Source organism: Ailuropoda melanoleuca, chromosome 2, assembly GCF_002007445.2.
Source record: "Ailuropoda melanoleuca isolate Jingjing chromosome 2, ASM200744v2, whole genome shotgun sequence".
In the NCBI taxonomy this organism is placed as follows: Eukaryota; Metazoa; Chordata; class Mammalia; order Carnivora; family Ursidae; genus Ailuropoda; species Ailuropoda melanoleuca.
In genome coordinates this window covers 6522627-6542098 of record NC_048219.1, presented here as the reverse complement: position 1 = coordinate 6542098, position 19472 = coordinate 6522627, and the positions used below count along the sequence as shown (strand labels likewise).

General features: G+C 56.1%; 2 protein-coding genes across 2 annotated transcripts; one reads left to right on the top strand and one right to left on the bottom strand.

The window, feature by feature from the left end:
* Positions 1–1620: 1620 nt before the first annotated feature.
* TENT5B (terminal nucleotidyltransferase 5B) lies at positions 1621–8873 on the top strand. Its single transcript, XM_002913314.4, has 2 exons — positions 1621–2059; positions 6933–8873. The coding sequence occupies exons 1-2, from the start codon at positions 1796–1798 to the stop codon at positions 7950–7952; spliced, it is 1284 nt and encodes a 427-aa protein (XP_002913360.2). The 5' UTR covers positions 1621–1795; the 3' UTR covers positions 7953–8873.
* A 3117-nt stretch (positions 8874–11990) lies between these two features.
* On the bottom strand, positions 11991–17971 carry TRNP1 (TMF1 regulated nuclear protein 1). The gene is made up of 2 exons (XM_034647427.1): positions 17312–17971; positions 11991–12771 (listed from the first exon to the last, which is right to left on the bottom strand). The coding sequence occupies exon 1, from the start codon at positions 17866–17868 to the stop codon at positions 17479–17481; it is 390 nt and encodes a 129-aa protein (XP_034503318.1). The 5' UTR covers positions 17869–17971; the 3' UTR covers positions 11991–12771; positions 17312–17478.
* Between the last annotated feature and the right edge of the window lie 1501 nt (positions 17972–19472).

Here is a 19472-nt window from a genome sequence, read left to right as displayed (position 1 = left end):
GCTGTGTTCCCTCTCTCGCTGACTGTCTATGTCAAATAAATAAATAAAATCTTTAAAAAAAAAAAAAAAAGAAGGTAAAACAAAACAGCAAGCAACTGCACTGAGAACAGCACGAGGGACTTGCCCATAGTCACACAGCCAAGCAGTGGAGCGAGCAGCAGTTCCCTGTCCTGGGGGCCACAGGAAGCCCCTGATCCCAGACAAAACGGAGGGAGGGGACTAAGGCAGGATCTTGCTTGTGCTGGCCTACGGAAAGAGGAAATGACTGCTCTAGTCTGAGAGTCAGCCTCCTGGGTTCTAGGTTCAGGTCTGTCAGAGACAAGCTGGTGACCCTGGAATGTAGTTTATCATCTGTAGGCCTTGGTTTCCTCTTCTGTACTTTGGGAATATTACTCCTTGCCTGGCCTGCCGTACAAAATGGGAAAGTATTAGAAGAATGATATTTAATCTAAGAGAAAATATTGTAGTGTTAAATCAAGCTGACTCAATTTCTGAAATTCTGCCACAGGTACATGTATTTAAAATCAGAAGAAAAAGTGAATTCAGAAGTAAAAATAAGCCTCATCCCTCTAGGCTCTGTAAAGTGGGGAAAAAAACCATGTAAACATATTATTTCAATAGAATGTATGAAAACGTTTTTGCCAACTATAAGTAATCAAATCAAAATTTTAAAAATATTTATTGAACATCTTCTCTGGGACAGAAAAGGAAACTGGCTCAGAGCAGTTAGTGATTTGCCTGGGGGCACACAGGACCTGATAAGGCTGAGAAGAAGCTGGCAGGAAAGACTTTCCATCAGCTGCTTAGGAAGTCTCTACCAGAGGGGGCTGCGGAAGAGCCCAAGACGCTGGGTCTGGAAAACCACCTTCCCATTTCCGGCTGCCCTCCATCCTCCAGCCCCGTAAAGGCGCTGGGTCTGCACAAATGTAATGGAAAGAGCATGCACCACAGATGCTATAGCCCGGGTTCAGCACCGGGTCTCAACTCATTTGCTGTGTAACCTTGAGGGAGTCACGCCGCCTCTCTGAACAGGTGTCCCCTCCCCTCAATAGGAACATTGACGCTGTTGAGGCTGTGGTTGACAACGTTAAATAGTATCTACCTCGGTATACATAGAGCTTGTTACCTTTCCTCGATTCTGGAAGAGCAGGAGGAGCGCTGGGAGGAGTTGAACCAGCGGCACAGACTCTCTGGGCTTCTGAAAATAGCGGATGACCAGGACCAGGCCAGGCGACTTCCAAATTCCTTCCAGTTCCAACTCTGGAACTTCTTAGTGGTCCAACTCTGCTGCAAACTCCACAGGACCCTTCACTCCCTCCCGCCCCTGGAGGGAGCAGTCCCTTTAAGTCTAGGCCTGCCTCCGCCCGGGCCAATCACTGAGAACAGAAGTTCTTTAAAGACCAAAGGAGGGAATTCAGCGGGCTCAGGAGGGCGGGGCAGGGGCGTGCCAGCCAGCCAATCGGAATCTCCCAGGCGACTAGTGACTCACGTGCAAAGCTCTGCTGACCAATGGCAAGGTCGTCGAGAGGAGGGGGTGCTCCCACTGTGTGACAGCTGTCTGGACCAATGGGCATGTCGCCCGCGGCCTATAAGAGTCCGCGGGGCCCTGGAGTACAGGCTCTAGGGTCGGTTGGTCGTCGCTGTCGGAGGTGTGCCCTAAGTTTGCCTCGCCGTCGCTGCCACCCGGTCCCTGCAGCCGCGCCCCTCGCCTTGGCCCCGGCCCAGCCGCTCTCCCTGCCCTTTCCCCCTTAACCACCCCCCCGGTTTCTGCCGTCGGGGCCCCGGGGCCGGGCTAATGATGCCGTCGGAGAGTGGAGCTGAGAGCCCGGACCAGGCAGCTGCGCAGGTGGGGACGGCTGCGGCCTCGGCGGTGGCCACGGCCGCCCCGACAGGCGGCGGCCCCGACCCGGAGGCCTCAACGGCCTCCCTCGGACGGCACCTGAGTAGGCTGGGCTGGCCACAGGTGAAGCGACTGGACGCGCTCCTGAGCGAACCGATTCCCATTCACGGGCGCGGCAACTTCCCCACTCTGAGCGTGCAGCCCCGGCAGATTGTGCAGGTGAGCGGGACGTGTGTGTGGGGCGGGGGGAATTATGGGGTCTCCAGTCTCAGTTTCTTGTGCTGGGAGGCACCCAGAGTCTGTTCGATTCTCTGGACTGCTGGGGGAAATGAGGCTTAGACAGGGACTGTAACAAAATCGCACAGAACGCGGATAGTAGACCATGCTCCTTCCCCACTTGGTTTTCCCTTACCCTGCCTCTGGAGAGTCCGATTCCTCTCGAACCATTCACCCTGGTCCTAGCTAGGAAATGGGAGGAGAATGGGGAGGGACTTGGCGGAGGTTGCCGGGATAGGGTGGGGGGGGGGGGGGGGGGGGGGGGGGGGGGGGAGAAAAGCTCTGCTTGCTGAGACAGGCAGCCCTGCGGGGGTAGGTGTGCATGCTTGGGTTCAAAATAGTTTTTTTTTTATCCCCAAATCTTCATCGTTGGGCCTCACCCCCCACACAAACACCCCTTCCCTCTCTCAAGGTTCTAGGGACAGACTTTGTCCTGTGCTTCCACAGCCCTTGGCTCAAGAGCCCGTGGCTAAGTGGAAAGGCCAAGAAATCCCAATAAGGACTCTGTCCCTCTCAGCTGGGGTTGTGGCAGGAGGAGATGAACGGAGACCCGGTGCCTGCATGCTGGAGGGCGACATCAGGTGTCCAGTTTAGGTGTTTCTCCCCTTCCCCAAAATTGGAAATGAAGGCTGGCCCTGGTGTCTCCTGAGAGGCAGGAAAAGAATTCTGGTAGCTCTCTCCCCTTCCTCAAACTCCCTTTTTCCTTTACCTAACTTTCAGCACCCCTAAAATTGCTCTTTCATCTGTATAACCTAGGTGCTGTCATACTCTGAAATGCCAGAATATGGTAATATTATTGTACCTATTTTGTGGCTGGGGAAGATGAGGCTCTAAAAAGGGCCATGAGCTGCCTAAGATTACCTAAAGAGGTGAAAATCAAACCCAGAGAATCATGGGTCTTCCTGGGAGCCACCTGCCACAGGGTCAAGGTTTCTTACCCCTTGCCCAGCTGTTAGACTCAACTTCTAAGTCTTCCGGAAGTCTTCTGATAGAAACCAGAAAGTCCAGCCACAATTCCTGCGTATTCCTGCCGGTAGATGGACTTTCTTTCTTGGGAGTTATCCACAGAGGCTAGAAGCTAGGCAGGCCATTCCCCTGCCTCCTGCTGTCTCAACCTCCACTGAGGAGGAGGAGTGTCTGCTAAGGGATTACCTCGCCCTCCCTTCCAGGGAATGGGAGGGGATGGGGGCAGATTCCCCAGGGCTGACTCACCCGAAGCCCCAGTGGTGCTCACTGAGGCATTCCTCGGCTCCCCGCTGTCATGGGGTAATTAGGAAACCAGTTGAGGCTTTTCTCCCCAGGACACTTAGGTCAACCTTGGGGCCCCAACTGCTGTATCTCCAGGATGGTTGTCCCGGACATGGGGGAAGGAGGAGCCCAGTGTGGAAACTCCCCTCTGCAGGGACAAAGGGTGCTCTGGAGGGGAAGTTCCTGCCCAAATGCCTTTACTGTTGTCTGCTCTGTGCCAACCCCTATTCGGGACACCAGGGCTATAGATGTGACTGGGACCCAGTCTCTGCCTTCGAGGTGCTCCCTGCCAGGTGGTGGAGACTGCAGGCCAATAGGAGCTGACTTTACAAGGCTGTAATAGTACAGTGTTCTCCTAGACTAGGGTCAAAGATATCACAAAGCAGGGAGCTGCTGGCTGTGGTGGGGAGAGGCAGTGGAGACTTCAGAGCTGGAGTGGGAGGTCAGACATCTGGCTTCAGGGCCCGGACTATTGTCGGTTCCCTTTGCTGGGCCCAGCGTCCCCATCCGTTCAATGCTGATGGGTTGGACTACTCTCCCACACCCTTTCAGGTTCAAGACTCCAGAGGGAACAGGTACCGTCCCCTGGCCTGTGCAATTGCATCCCCAGGGAAGAAAGTCCATCTCCTGGCAGCACCTGCAGCTGGCAGCTTCACAAACTGTGGTGGGGTTGCTGGGTGTGTATGGGGCATGGATAGGGGTGCTTGCTGTGCACGGGGATGAGGGCCATCCGTGCTGGCAATGTGTGGAGGTGGGGGGTGCTGGGGGGAATGGAGGGAGGGACGCTCGGTATGTGTAGTGGGGGATGCTGGTTGTTCATGACTGAAGAATGAGAACCTTTCTCCCTCTGTACCCCTGTAAGACTTTGCCTACAGCAGCAATCTGAGCAGCTAGAGATGCTGTTCTTGCTTGTACCTGAGCTAGAGGGACTCATTCTCCTGTAGGAGTCTCCCCTGCCGGTAGCCCTGGGAGGTCTCATTCTAATTAAGCTCCGCCACTTACTGGCTCGGTGACCTTGGATAAGTCCTTTGCCCTCTCTGGGCCCAGGGAATTGATTTAGACAATCTGATCTCTCTAGCTGCAGCCAGAGGGCCTGCATCAGGCAGCTCCAGATTTGAGTTCTATAAGCCTGCTGGCTGACAGCACCTATAGAACCCCTGCAGGTCTCGGCAGTAGCCCAGGAGCAGAGTGATTCTGGGGAGGCCCTTGGCACAGGAGAAAGGAAGGTGCAACCACTGCCCCCCTTCATGGCTGGAAAGTCTGATTCAGGAGGCTCCAAGCTGCCCTGCAGTCTTTGGGTGTGGCGGTATCTGGGGTCCGTCTGCCAAGCTGGCTGTAGTCACACCTGGGAGAGAGACAACAGCTGCTGGCTGGCTGACACAGCCGGCCCCATGGCCTGACGCAGGCGATTTAACAAGGGTACTGCTACCTACTCACCAGGCCAGATGCCATGCCCTGGGGTGAGCATCAGCCTGGGAGCTGGAGCTGGCACTGAGTAAGGCTCAATCAGCTCTGTTGGGACCTGGGGAGGGGGCTGGTCTGCTCTGCAAGTCTGGCAATGTCCTTGGGACAAGGTCTTGCCTCTCTCTCCTTGGCCTACATGGGCACAGCTGCCAGCTTCCAGGGTGTGGGTCAGAAGTCCCAGAGCCCAGACTGTAGCAACTGGCCCCTTACCTCCAGCTTCCTCAGTCTGTCTGGCCAAGGCATCTCCCAACCCCCACCTTCCCATTCCTTACTACCTTGACCACCGGAGGGTCACCCTCACTTTGAAGTTTTGAAAGACAGGGAGGATTAGAACCCTAGTTTCTGGTCTCTGCTCCCTCTCAACCCTGGGATGGCAATGTGATGGGAGGAGAGTCAGCCACGCCTGGATTTGAAGGTGCCTGTCCGTGATCTCGGGCAGATGGCGACACTCCTGCGAGCCTTGGTCTCCCCATCTATGACTTGGGACCATAAAAAGCTGCCCCCACCAGGGTGCCTGGCAGGCTCCGTCAGTGGAGCACGCAGCTTTTGATCTCAGGGTTGGGAGTTCCGAGCCCCATGTGGGGTGTAGAGATGACTTAAAAATAAAATCTTTAAAAAGAGGAAGAAATAAAAAAGATCTATCCCCTATAGATTCTGGTGGGAAGGTCCAGGTACTCATTATGTGGTGAGCTGGTATCCCCTCCTCCCCCAGCTCCTCCCAGGCATGTTCCTGATGGCCAGTTGCTTACCCCCGCAGCCATTACAATACCTTCGCCTAATCTGGGTCCTCCTCCCGGAAGCCTTCCTGGAGGGAGCCGCCCGCCTCAGATTGCCCCACTGCGGCTTGCCTCCTCAGCACTTCAGTGCATTCTTTGCAGAGAAGCGAGGAGGGCAGCCCAGCCCAGTGCTGGGCGCTGACTTGGCAGCCAGGCGGGGTTGCAGAATCACTCAGGGCAGGAATGCTGCCTGGTCACTTTCAGGATGGTGCCTGAAGTACACTGGTTTGCTGAGAAAACTGAATATCTGGGCCCAGCTCCTTTCTTCTCTCCCACATGGTCCTAGGCCCAGAAAGATGCCTCTGGCCAAAGGAACACACTCAAGATGACTGGTCGGTTTGCGGGTCCTGTTCCCATGTCAGCAGACAGGGTCTGCTGCTTCTCCTCCCACTCAGGCTGAGCGCTGAGTGCTTCCTGAGATGATCGCCCGCCTCCTGTCCCAAGAGCAGGAAGGGTCTGGGTTTCCACTGCCAGCCCCACCACTTCTGAACGCCCCCCACCCTGAACCCCAAGAGTCTCACCATGGCAAACCTCAGTTTCCTCAGCTCTAAAACCAGTGCAACATTTGCTTCACAGGTCCTTGTAAAGATGAATTAAGATGAATATGTCCTAGTCAAAAGAGCATGCATTGACTGGAGAAGCCAGCTGACCTGGGTTCCAATCTCCGCCTGGCTACTCTCTGACCTTGGACATGTTTCTTAACCTCTCTGTGCTTCTGGTCCCCCATCTGTAAATTGGGATAATAATGCCCAAATTCAGGATTCTTGTGGGGGTTAATGTAGTAATGCACGTGAATTGCAATTACATTCCTAACACATTTGAGCAGTTAGCATCATGCCTGGCACAAAATGAAGTGTTTTACCTGCAGTTTTAGAGACAGGGAATAGCATAGTGGTTAAGACCTGAGCTCTCTGAGTTTAATTCACCAGCTGTGTGACCTTGGGCAAGTTACTTGGCCTCTCTGCGCTTCTATTTCTTCATCTGTAAAATGGGAATAATAGTACCTACCTCAGAGTGTAGGTAATTGTGAGAATTATCCGAGTTTATACCCTAATGTATTAAGTGCTTAGATCAGGACGTGGTATTTAGTAAATTCTATGTATGTGTTTGCTGTCATTGGTGCTATTCTTTCCAAGTCTTTCCTCCAAATGAGCCATTCTCCAGATTAGGAAATCAAAGCTTTAGAGGGTTAAAAGACTTTCCAAAGGCATGACCGCTGAGAAGTGGTCAGCGTGGTTGATGTTGGCGTGATTATTACATGCAATCGCCTAGCGGTTCCCCGGAGCCCAGGCTCCTGACCCCTCTCGGCCCTGCCGTCTCTTCCACAGGTGGTCCGCAGCAGCCTGGAGGAGCGGGGACTACATGTGCAGGGCGTGCGGCTACACGGCTCGGCTGCCAGCCACGTGCTGCACCCGGAGAGTGGCCTGGGCTACAAGGACCTGGACCTGGTGTTCCGCGTGGACCTGCGCAGCGAGGCGTCCTTCCAGCTGACCAAGGAGGTGGTGCTGGCCTGCCTGCTGGACTTCCTGCCGGCCGGCGTGAACCGGGCCAAGATCACGCCGCTGACGCTCAAGGAGGCGTACGTGCAGAAGCTGGTGAAGGTGTGCACGGACACGGACCGCTGGAGCCTCATCTCGCTGTCCAACAAGAGCGGCAAGAACGTGGAGCTCAAGTTTGTGGACTCGGTCAGGCGCCAGTTTGAGTTCAGTGTAGACTCCTTCCAGATCATCCTGGACTCCCTGCTGCTCTTTGGCCAGTGCTCATCCACGCCCATGTCTGAGGCCTTCCACCCCACGGTGACAGGTGAGAGCCTGTACGGCGACTTTGCCGAGGCGCTGGACCACCTGCGGCACCGCGTCATTGCCACGCGCAGCCCCGAGGAGATCCGCGGCGGCGGCCTCCTCAAGTACTGCCACCTGCTGGTGCGGGGCTTCAGGCCTCGGCCCAGCACCGACGTGCGCGCCCTGCAGCGCTACATGTGCTCCCGCTTCTTCATCGACTTCCCAGACCTGGGGGAGCAGCAGCGCACGCTGGAGCGCTACCTGGAGGCCCACTTCAGCGGGGCCGATGTGGCCCGCCGCTACGCCTGCCTGGTGACGCTGCACCGGGTGGTCAATGAGAGCACCGTGTGCCTCATGAGCCACGAGCGTCGCCAGACGCTGGACCTCATCGCCACGCTGGCGCTCCAGGCGCTGGCCGAGCAGGGCCCGGCTGCGGCGGCCGCCCTGGCCTGGCGCCCCCCTGGCCCCGACGGGGTCGTGCCTGCCACCGTCAGTTACTACGTGACTCCCGTGCAGCCTCTGCTGGCTCGGGCCCACTCCTATCCCACCTGGCTGCCTTGTAACTGACTCAGACCCTGGCCAGAAAGTACTGGGCCTTCCCTGATGGAGTGGGGCCTCCAGGAGTGTGTAAGGGATGTGACCAGGGACAGGCAGCCTGTGCCAAGTGGCCCAGCGCTGCTGCAGGGTTGGGCCTTTGACTGAAGAGGCCAGACCCCGCCCATCCCCGAGTGAGGCCCCGGGGGGCTTAAGGCCAAGCTGGGGTTCTTGATAGATCTTTGGGTTATTGCACCCCACTTGTGGACCGGCATGATGGTGGGGTGCAGGGGCTATTTGTCTTGGGGGTCAGTTGCCTTCAAGAGACAGAGCATGTTTGGGGTGGTAGCCTCAATGCTCATCATCTTAGGTTGATTTCTGTGGCCTAGAAAGGTCTTGGGTTGATTTCTGTGGCCAAGAAAGGGTCTTTTTGGGTAAGACCAGCCCACAGTGATCCCAGCAGCCTCGGAAGGCCCGCAGCCCACACCATGGCTAAAATATGGTATGTTATAGGAACTACTCACTCTGGGTTGGGCCAGACCCCTGACAGGGCCTGGCAATCCAACCTGACTAATCACTGGGAGGAGGGAAACTGAGGCAGGAGGCAGCTACCTGGGTTTGCAGAGGGATAGGTTTAGCCCAGTTCCCAAACACCCCTACCCCAAGCTGTTAAGGTGCACGGGTGATGAGCCAAGCTGCCAGGGGTGAGACAGCCCATGCTCCTTCTGGGGTGTTGCTCCCTTCCCCCATGTTGTAAGGATCCCTCTGCCTAGGAGCTTGTTCTTCGAAGGGTGGCTCCAAAGTGGCCACAGTCAAGTGCTCCCACCCCACTGGCCTGGTTACAGGGTCTTCACTTGGAGGAAGGGAACCATGCCCCACCTCCTTTCCCATCCCTCTGGATTTGTCACCATTTTGCACTCTTAACACCTGCCAATAAAAATTGTCTACACTAAACCTGGCACCATGATTTCTCCTGGGAGAAGGACCTTCCATGGCTCTGCGGGCTCGGGCTGCCTCTCCCAGCCTGCATCAGGCTTGTACTATGGGGCAGGGACATTTGGGTGGGTTGGTGTCTGAGTCCTAGGCTTGTAGCTGGGGAGTTGCACCTCTTTCCCCCAACACCAGCCCTGGCTGGAGAACCGTGCTAGGAGCTCATGTCTACACGTCGGACATGTACCTGCAAATTACTTCAGTAAATCTCTTGTTAAAGAGTAAGTATTTCAGTATTTCCTACCTGGAGTCCTTATGATCCTGGGCTTGGCCTCACATTCCAGTGCTCAGGGCTACTTGACCCCAGCTCTGCCTACCCAACCCCACTCCTTCTCAGGAAGCAGGTGGAGGACAGGCTGAGTGAATGTGAATTGGAGACCCCTTCAGTAGTGGCAGCTGAGACTGGGGGACTTCTAGCACCCTCCAGAGCGAGAGCCCAGGTTTGGCCTCCCTACCTGGGAGGAAAGTTCCCTCAATCCTCTGGCTCCCTCCCTCTCTTACTCCCAAGTGCTGATGGGCACACTCTGACTTGCTCTAAACAGGTCCCCAAGAGGGGCAGGGTCTCTCCTTTCCAAACCCCAGCTGGGGCCATGCCAGGCTCTTGGGGAGCTATTCCCTCCGGGCATCAGCCAGTCACTGGCCTGGACGCTGCCTACTGTTTACCCAGCCCCTTTGATCCAGGGATTGCAAAGCCCTTAACATATTCAGCCTCATTAGTGGTTTCTGAGGGGTGGCTTTGATGGTTCAAGGTAGGCTAAAAAAAACAAGGCCTCAGAGGAGGCCCCAGGTGACCTGGGTGAGTCCAGCCACCTCATCCGCTCAGTGAGTTCCTGCAGGGCTCAAAAGGGCTAGACAGGTGAGTGGAAAGACTTTCTTGCCTTGGTGACTGAAAACAGCCCCCCCCACTCCATCCTGGTTGTGCCCCCCCAGCTAAGGGCCTGGGAGAGATTACGTTTCTCCCAGCTCCGGATGTGGGCGTGAGGGGACCTTCGCAGCATAAACACGCAGGTTTAGTTTGCTGGGGTGGGCACTACGGTTCACCTGGATGTGCTTGTTTCAGAGCGTAAGAAAGCTAGACAGCCACAGGATGAGTGCATACACTGAATTCAGCCCACCGCGTGCCAGTGACCCCTGTAGGAGCTGGAATACATCAGCAAACAAAAGACCAAGATTCCCGACTCTCATGAAGATGACACTCTAATATGGAACACAGAAAATAAAATATATAGTCTTAGAAGATCAGTGATGCTTAAAGGTATATGGCAGGGTAGGACTGGAAGTGCTGGGGTATGTGACTTTAAAAAGTCAGGAGAGACCTCCTCGAAAGGGTGACATTTGCTGGAACAAAGACGCAAAGGCAGTGGCCTGGGGAAAGCGCTTGGGGGCAGAGGGAACCTGTCTGTTAACGTGCACATGCTCCCAGCAGGCGTGTCGGGGGAGGGCACGGGTGCCTGAGGGTGTCTGGCTGGCCTTGCACAGGCGTGCATGCTCGCCGCTGCTGGTCTGCAACATGCATGGGCATGAGAGGTGGGAGAGCATGAGCCGGGAGTTCCCAGGAACAGCTGCCGTTTCTGGAGTCTTTACTCCAAGGCTTCATGGCCACTACCTCTCATTTCATCCTTGAGAGAAGAGCGATTATTGTTTCCACTTTGACAGACAAGGAAGCTGGTGCCAGAGAGGTCAAAGAGGTGTGGCTGGCTCCAAAGCTGGTCCTGTTAACCCCTGCGCCCTCCTGCCCCTCTGCTCCGATTTCACATGGATGAGCGGACCCTCTGTCTCTTGTACTTGTATGCGATGGGGCGTGTTTGGCACGTGGCCATTTGTACTTCTGTGCACCTACCGTTTTATGGAGGGCTAGGGCAGAGTGGCAGTGCGGACAGAGGTACATTTTCTTGATGGACATGACACCAGCCATGGCTTGTGGTGACTATGTCAGAGGCCCATGGTGGCAGCAGGTGTGCCTGTGGGTGTGTTGGGGGTGGTGCAGTGTTTCTGGGTGTGAGCAGCACAATGACTCAGCGGCTGGCATTGTTCTCTCATGGACAGTTCTGCAGCCATCTAAGATGCCAGGACAGGCGGAAATCAAGACCTGGGAATCAGAGCCAGAGAGGGGAAGGCTGAGGGAGGAAAGCCCTTCCCCCCATGCTACCGGGCTCCCCCAGCCACAGTCCACCTGCCCCTTATGGGCCACCGTGTGGAGGGGGAGCTCCAAAAGGGGAAGAGGCACTGCTGTGAACTTTAGGGAACAGAAGACATGCCCTCAAGCAGCGACATGATGTGTTGGCCCCTCCAGTCCCACGCTTGCTCGCTTGCTCGCCACCCTTCTCCATGCTTCGAGCCCCAGGAGGCTGACCTCTGTGGACTACGTGTGCATCAATGGCTCCCTTGTCCTCAGCCTTCCTGTTGCGTTCAGCCAATGAGAGGCCCCGGCAGGAGACAGAAAGGAGGAGAATGGGGTGTTTATTCCACCTGCTCCCTCCCCACCAGGCTGCCCTGGTTGGCTGCATCTCTCAACCAAAGGCCACTGCTCCTGTCAGGGGCGCTCCCCACACAGCTACACCCTCGGGCAGTGCCCTCCCTCTGCCTTGTGAAGGTTCCCCACTGTTGCTAGCCCCGGGCAGCTGCAGCATCCCTTGTTCCCTGCTTGAGCCCACATTTTTGGAAATAATCCCTTTTGAAATCTCTTCCCAGTTTGAGGGTGCCCTGTTTCCTGCTGGGGTCCTGACTGACAGACCCCTGTTGTCACCAGCACAGCCACACACAATCCTCCATGGGTCACCACGCTGCCATGTTATCACAAATGCGTGCAACCTTCTCCTCCGTGTGGCACACGGTCCCACGTGTGCACGCCCATCCCCCAGCTTCCTCCTCACATCCTTAACTGGGGAGACATCCTGGAGAGGGTGAGCTTGGAGCCAGATCAAGGGGGAAAGCAGTCTGCAAATCTGTCAACAGGGCCAGACTGCCAACCGAAACCAAACAGAAGCTGCTCAAGGAGCTGCCAACCTGAAGAGTCGTGAGAGACACACAAAAGCAAAGGCAGTAGGGACACTTGCAAACTAAACCTCAAAACCACAGCCCTTTGTCTCACATTATTGAAATTTATTCTTCCTGAATGTATAAATCAGGGGATTGATTCAATAGACATTCATTTTGCAGAATACAAGTTCTGGGTTGATGGTGACTAAATGTGCCCCCCCTTTATTATCAGTAGATGTGAATAAATATGCTCCCTTTTGTCATTTAAAACTTTACTCCAAATTTTTATGTTGCCACCATGTCTCCCTGAGAAAGAGGTGCCCCTCCCCCCAGAGCCAGCAGCTGATGGTCTTCCTGAGGGGCCACAGGCACACCCCTAGTCAGGGAGGGCAAGGAGAGTGGGGGAGGGAAACAGGGCTTTCTCAGACCAACATTTCCCCTCAAACAGCCTCCCAGTGTTGTCAGAGTGGGAAGCCATGACATAGACCAAAATGGGGACCCCAGCTGCACTGTGACTTAAGAATGACGACTGTATTTTAAAAGAAATCCTTTTCTTTTTCACATTGGGAATGTTTGCTGCTTTCTTAAATAATCTGATTGCATCTCAGAGGACCTGTCGTAACATTTCCAATCACACGGTGTCAGCCAAAATCAAACGTGGCTTAGATAAGGAAACTCAGAGTATAGGCACCTTCCCCAGAACTGAGCACCTTGCCACCGTTGAGTGCAAGGCCCTTGTGAAGGGAGGACAGTGCCAAGATTGTATGGGATCGATTCGGTTGTGTAAGGTTGTGGGACGTCTTCCTGAAGGAGATGCCCAGGTCAGAAGCAGAATCCAGGAATCCAGATCCGAAGAGTGGAGGCTCTGAGGAACTGGGAGGAGCTGGAAAGAATCATTTCAAGAGCTTTAATTACCTCCCTCCCACAGCCACCCAGCCCCACCCAAACCCTTCAACATCTGCCTCAAGAAGGGCCATTGTGGAGAGAAGGTACCGGAGCAGGGCTCCACTGGCTCCTGCCCTGGAAGGGATGGGGGCTCTTGGGGTAAGCTGAGGTTCCCTTGGGCCTTTGTCCTTGGCTGGGATCCCTACTGGTCTGAGCAGCTGGAATGGAATGTTCCTGGGAAGAAAAGCCTGCCCCTCCACCACCTCTCCCCTTATGGAGTTCCCCAGGGCCCACAGTGGGGGGAGAAGGGGGATCGTTCCAGGGATTCCTGATATGGCGATGCTCCGATGCTCCGGGGAAGCAAAGGCCCACACTGCCTAGGGGCTCTGTCCTAGTAGCCTCTCCTGGGCTAGGCAGATGGGCCCTATCAAACATTTATGAATCTCCACTATGTGCCAGGTGCTTAGTGTGACCTCTCACTAAATAGGAGTTATCTCCTCTCCAGCTCCCCAATAAAACACACACACACACAAGAAACTGGCCCAGAGAAGGGAAGTCGTTGGCCCAAGGTCTTCCAGCTGAGAAGTTACAAGCAAACACTGAATCCCAGATCTGTCTTATTCCAAGCCTGGGGCGCTTTCTGCCCCCGCCATGGAGCCTGTCATCCTCCTCCTCTGCCAGCCCAGGCTCTCTGCTCTTGTTGGCACCAAATATTCCAGCCAGGTGTGCAGGGAGAGGAGGTAGCCCTCCAAGGCAAGCCCAGGCCCTGAGCATCGTTGGCCTGTCCTTGCCTGAAGCCAGGTGTGCTGATTCAGCCTGACTCACCCCTCAGAGCCCAGACAACCAGGGTGGGGAGCCAGCTTCTGGGGGTGTGCCTAGACCTTGGTGGTGGTGACTGGGGGTGGGGGTGCACCTTCTGCCACCCTTCCAACATCTCATCACATCCCTCCCAGATCCGAGGACCAGGGGTCATGGTACTCAGACTTAAAGGCTAAAAGCCCAGAACCACCACCCGCCAAATAGAGCCCTTATTAGCCTGATAAATGAAAAGCCACATAGACTGTTTAAAGGACCCTTCATTTACAGGTTCTAGGTCCTTGGGCAAGTCACCTGCTCTACCCGATCCTCAGTTTCCTCATCCGGAAATGGGGATAATGACCCCTACTTTACAGAGTAGCTGGGAGGAGTATAACAAAGGGTGTTAAGTGCTCAGCACAGTGCCTAGCACGGAGGTGGTTAATATATTCCAGAACCAAGGAACCTGGCCAGGGTTCCTCAAGGACTAATGGAGGAAGAAATAGGCTGGAGATCTCCCAAGTCTCCCCAGTGCCTCCCCACTCCCCGGCTGTAAAGCAGGGAGCTTCTCTTTTATCTCCCAGAAGCCTGGGCTATTGGGTTTTCTCTAGGGACCTGGCGGGTCGGGGGGCGGGGAGGTTGAGGAAGCCTCCATGAGACTGCCAGCTACAGGTTTGGAGCACCTTAGCTGTGACCTGTTTAAGCCTAATCTCTAGGAAGCCACCCTGGTCCCCAGGTGGCTGCAGAATGGGGTGTTCTGATCAATTATCAGTGTAACAAATCTGTGAGGAGCGAAATGACTACAGGCTTTCATTCAGACCGTGACCGCCAACAGGAGCAACCTTTTTCCAGTAAAGTCTTTCTTGATGGACCTTCCTCCTGAGGTCCGGGGCCCAGGCCCAACTACACGCCCAACCTTACGCCCCTTCTCTGAATGACCGCCACACCCCGCTCGTTCTGCCAGACTCTTAAAACTCAAGGCCTAGGAAGGCTCTGCAGGACCGGAGGGGGCTGGTCGGGGGCGCGGACCCTGGGGACCTAGCCTACTCCAGGCCACGCCCCCACGCCCCGGGAAGCAGCCCCACACTGCCCTCTGGTGGCGCCGCTCCGAGATGCCTTCACTGGGCTAGGGCCCTCCAAAAGAGGGAAGGACTTATCCAGGGGAGGGGCAAGTTCTAAATTAGAACCCTGAGCTCTCTCCCAGCCCCAAACGCTGGCCTGAAGAAAGGCTTCTGTTCTCATTTCCCTTTGCTGAAATCCCAGATTCACTGCTGGCCATCGATGTTGTCAAGACTCCCAGGGCTGGGGCCGTCAAGAAAGTGTTCAGGAAACTGGGGGAAAGAGGGAGGGGTGTGTCAGTCACCAGACCGGGGGCTGTAGTTATTTGTGAAGGCCTAAAAATAGCCTTCCAACACCACAAACTGCCCAGCCCCAGTGGGTCCCCTGGGATAGTGATTGCCAAGGCAGCCTAGAGGAGGGCTGGGAGACACAAATCCTTAAAAGCAGAGACCCTCTGAAATTAGTGCTCCTTCTTGTGCCCCTGGACTGAGTAGGTACCAGTGTTTGTTGACTGAGGGAAAACGGAACCTCCTAGAGGGGGCTGAGTGGGACAGACAGGGGTGGGAAAGTGACTTTTACTAGTTGGCTGAGGAGTAGTGGGCAAAGCACTGAACCATGAGCTGGGGTTCAAGTCACTGAGTACTGTGTTCCCCAGGTCAAAACGCTGGGTGAGAGGCAGTGGGACACCTAGAAGGGGGGAGGGGGGACAGAGCTGCCTGTGACACTAGGACAAATCTCCATCTCCCACACACATGCATCACTTTCTCCAGCAAGAGCCAGCTCTAATTCCTCATTCCCTGCCCCCTCCAAATCAGCACAGAGCTGATGATAATAAATCTCAGAGAAAGGCACACTGTGATGGCACAGAGCACTTTACACCATTAGCTAAAAGCTTCTCTGGACCAAGTGCCCCTCTCCTACAACGCAGAAAACCAACAGTCCTGGCTGCAGCCCAGCGCTGCAGCTTGAGCTCCTCACTGTCACCTCCAGGAAGTCCTTGTTCTCTCTGGGCCTCTAGACCCCAAATGAACCAACTAGCTTGAGAAGATTCTCCCTCTCCACGGAGGCCAGAGGATGTCAGGGCCCCTCACTGCTTTCCTGGTCCCCATGCTCTCTCAGACTCCCTGAGACCTCCTCCTGGACTTCCCTTCCCCAGCTAAGAATGGGGTTTGGAAAGGCCTGGATGTTAGAAACCAGCCCCAAAGTTTGGTACCTGAGGAAAGGCTGATGATAGTCAGGGGAGGGCCCCTGGGGCTCTGCCTTTCGGAGCAGTGCACCTGGCCCTCAAGACTCTAGGATTAAACCAGATACCTGTGACTCTGATGTTCTCATCCTACCCTCTCCTCCCTGTTCCCAAGCCCTGACATGAGGAAAGATAGCAATGTTCAGAGAGGGACTGAGGAAACTGGCCCAAAGAGGAGACAGAGTTGTTATAGGTCACATTAGCAGATAGGCTGGACACCAGTTCTCTGTAGCCCCTGCCCCTGGGAAGGGAAGAGACACCATGGGAAGAACACACACAGGCCTGGGACTTAGTTCTGGCCAGTACTGGCATGTGACCTTGCCACTCTATAAAATGAGGACTTTAAATTAGCTGCCAGCTCCATCAGCAAAAGCAGTGCCTGTTTCTAGGTGGGATTTTTTTTTTAACGATTTTTTATTATATTATGTTAGTCACCATCTAGGTGGGATTTAAAAGAATAAAGCATTCCTCTGTGACTTCAGGGGGAAGAAGAAAGACCTCTGCTCTGTGCTAACCTCACTTACAGCCCTTCCCAGAGGTGAGGATAACCACTTCACAGACTGACAAGGGAGGCTGCAGTCCAATCAGCTGATGAGCAGCAAAGCAACAGCCNGGGGGGGGGGGGGGGGGGGTCCTGAAGGGCATGTGGACAGGAAAAGAAGTCAATCTCATTTCAGGTCTGGCCCTTTAAGACCTCCCTTTCTAGAAGCAGATGACATAGCTGCCCCCTTGGGGCTTGTTAAAGGATGTAACCTGGCTCCATCCCTGGCAGAGCCATCTTAGAGACAGGTTGGGAGGGGGTCCCTAGGAGAGCAGGTGAGGGGTTAGGCAGTTACCAAACACCTCACCCTGGTTATCTAAGTCAGGACATACTCCTGGCAAAACTGCTTGATAGCATGAGAAAAGATCTATCTCCTAGAAGTGGAAGGGCCTAAGTATGTTGGAAACAAATCCTCACCCTCTCTGGGATGCCATCCCCCCAAATGGGAAACAGGGGCTTAGAGAATTCAGTGGTACATCGCTGGCCCAGCCCCCACCCCATCCTGGGACCTCATTATTCTGTCCTCCCCGAAGGTGTGGAGCTGGGCAGTGCCAGAAAGCAGAAGTCTCAAGGGCAAGACTCTTCTTACAGCCACAAGGGACCCAGGAAAGGCAACGCGGGTTGAGGGGGTGGGGGAGGCCTGCGTCAGTGCATCAGACTCCAATTGGTAAAAGTTTGCTGGCAAACCCCTCCTGGAATCTGAGCAACTTCAATTTATCCAACTCTATCATGGGGACTTGGTGCTACCACCTCACTCCCCAGGAGGGCTGGGAGAGGCAGTTACAAAGTGGCCTGCTTTATTAGGGACCCAACGGACTCCAGAAACCCCAGGGAAGGGAGATTCGGGGCCGGCACCACCCCGCCCCGCCCCCTCAGATGCACCAGACGCTAAGACCGCACCTCAGCCTCCTTTACTGGGCCCCCGGCACCCCGACTGTCTCTTCCTGGGGTCCGTCAGTCCGTCCATCCGCGTTGGTGACGCCGTCCATCCAGCCGACGTCCCAATCCGTCGGTCGGCAACCTCGGCGATGGCCCGTCGGGTGAGGCCAGGGGTCCCGGGGCTGAGGTCAGCGCTGGGGGGAGGCGGGGCCGCGGGGCGGGCTTCGGCGGAAGGGCGAGTCGGGCTCCGGGCTGTGGCCCCGCCGCAGGCGCCCGGCGCCCCAGGGCACGCAGCCACCCAGGCCTAACGCCGAGGCGAGNGCCGGCCCGGTGCCCCCCGCGGCCCCGTTAGCGCCCTGGCGCCAGCGCTGCAGCTCCAGCCCCTCCGCCGAGCCCGCCCACGCCGGAGCCGCGTCGGCGGGCAGCGAGACCTGAGCTTGGGTCGGAGTCAAGGTCGGAGTTGGGGGCGGGGGCTGAGGGGACGACAGGAGCTCCCGGGGCGGCGGCGGCGGGGACCCCGGTTCCGCGGTCCCTTCCTGGGCCCCCGGGCCGCAGGCGCTGATGCGGCAGCCCGGCATCCCCCGCCCCCCGGCGGCCTACTGCTGTCAGTCCGCGGGTCTGGACAGCTGCCCCCGCGAGAGGGAGGACCGACGCCGCGCACGCTAGAGAGATGCCGCGGCAACCCCCGCGCGAGCCGCGGGTGCGTCTTATAACACACGGGGCGGAGCGGTGGGCAGCACAGCCAATCAGAGACTGGCGTCCCTGAGCCCGCCTCCCAGGCCACGCCTCCTCAGGACCCTGCCCAAACCCCTCGGGTCCCCGGTCCTTCGTCGTCCAGCTCTGCCCTGCCCAGGCATCCGGTCCCCATCCACCTCCCCCCAAATTTGGGGTGGAAAGAGGACCGCATCTTCTCTCGTCTGGTCCCTGAGTCATAAGCTGTGGTAGCTAATGCTTAGAAATCATGGACTCCAGTCCCCTCGCGGAGAAGGGGGGGGCGGGGGGCGGAGCCTGAGGCCACACTGTGTGCGAGTGACTCTGGCCTAGAACTCAGGAGACTTGACTCGAGCAGTGCTCTTTCTCGTACCGCGCGCAGGCGCTTGGCCGAATCGGTTCTGCCTGGTTTGGGCCACAAGTCTCGCCAGGACCCCTTCTCCAATCTCCCTGGGTCAGTGGAGAGGTTAATGTAGAGGGGTGACTGGCGTCCCGGTGGAGATCTGGCCCAGTTGGTTCCCCGCCAAGGAAGCCCTTCACTTTCAGAACAAACCACAGTGGAGCAGCTGAGCCTGGGGCGGCTTTCACAAAGGAGCCCCAGACCCCATGGTGTACAAAATTCTTCCTGTGTCCTTGCTCCTGTTTGCTCCTCCCAGTAGGTGGGTATCCCCACATCTAGAAACAGGGGGGGAAACAGACCCAGAAGGTGCAGTGGTGCCTTGTCCAAGGTCACACTGCAGGTCAGTGGCTGAATCTGGACCACTGAATGGGACCAACTGGACCATTCATGCCCTCTCGGAGCTCAGATACCTGGGTCTCCCATCATTGAGGGACCCTCCTTAAATGGGACTTCAGTCATCCTGGCAAAATGATAGGACTGACCCCTGCCCATTTTTCCCTGAAGTAGAAGTGACCCTGCCCTACCACCTCCAAACACTGACCCAGACACCATGGCCCTGCCTCAGTTTCCATCCACTTGAAGGTGCCATGAGAGATGGGACGTGTCTGTTGTGGGCAGGGGCAGGGGCTGGGGGGCCAGAAACCAGCTCTGAGACTGACTGGGAAGAACCCCAGCAAACCTTATACTCTGGAGGACCTGCCAAAAATGTGTAGCCCGTGTGACTACTGTCTGAGCCTGAAGAGGAGGCTGATGGGGAAGCTGCACTCACTTGATGTTGAGGAGGAGAATGGAGACCCCCCCCCCCAACCATGATCTCTAAGTACTTTCAGGTGCCTTAGACTGAGAGATGGGGTGAGAAAGGTTGGCTCCCAAGAGGCAGCTCAGACGGGACTCAGAGAGGGGAGTGGTTCATGACAGCATGCCAGGCTCATGAGGAAGAGGGGGGAGGACTTGGAAGGAGTGAGGAGGAGAGTGATCAGTGACCAGGCTCAGTGGAAGAGGAGGGAGGGGCTCAGTGAGGGGAAGAAGAAGGGTTCAGTGAACATGATGGGCTCAGTAAGGGGGGAGAGA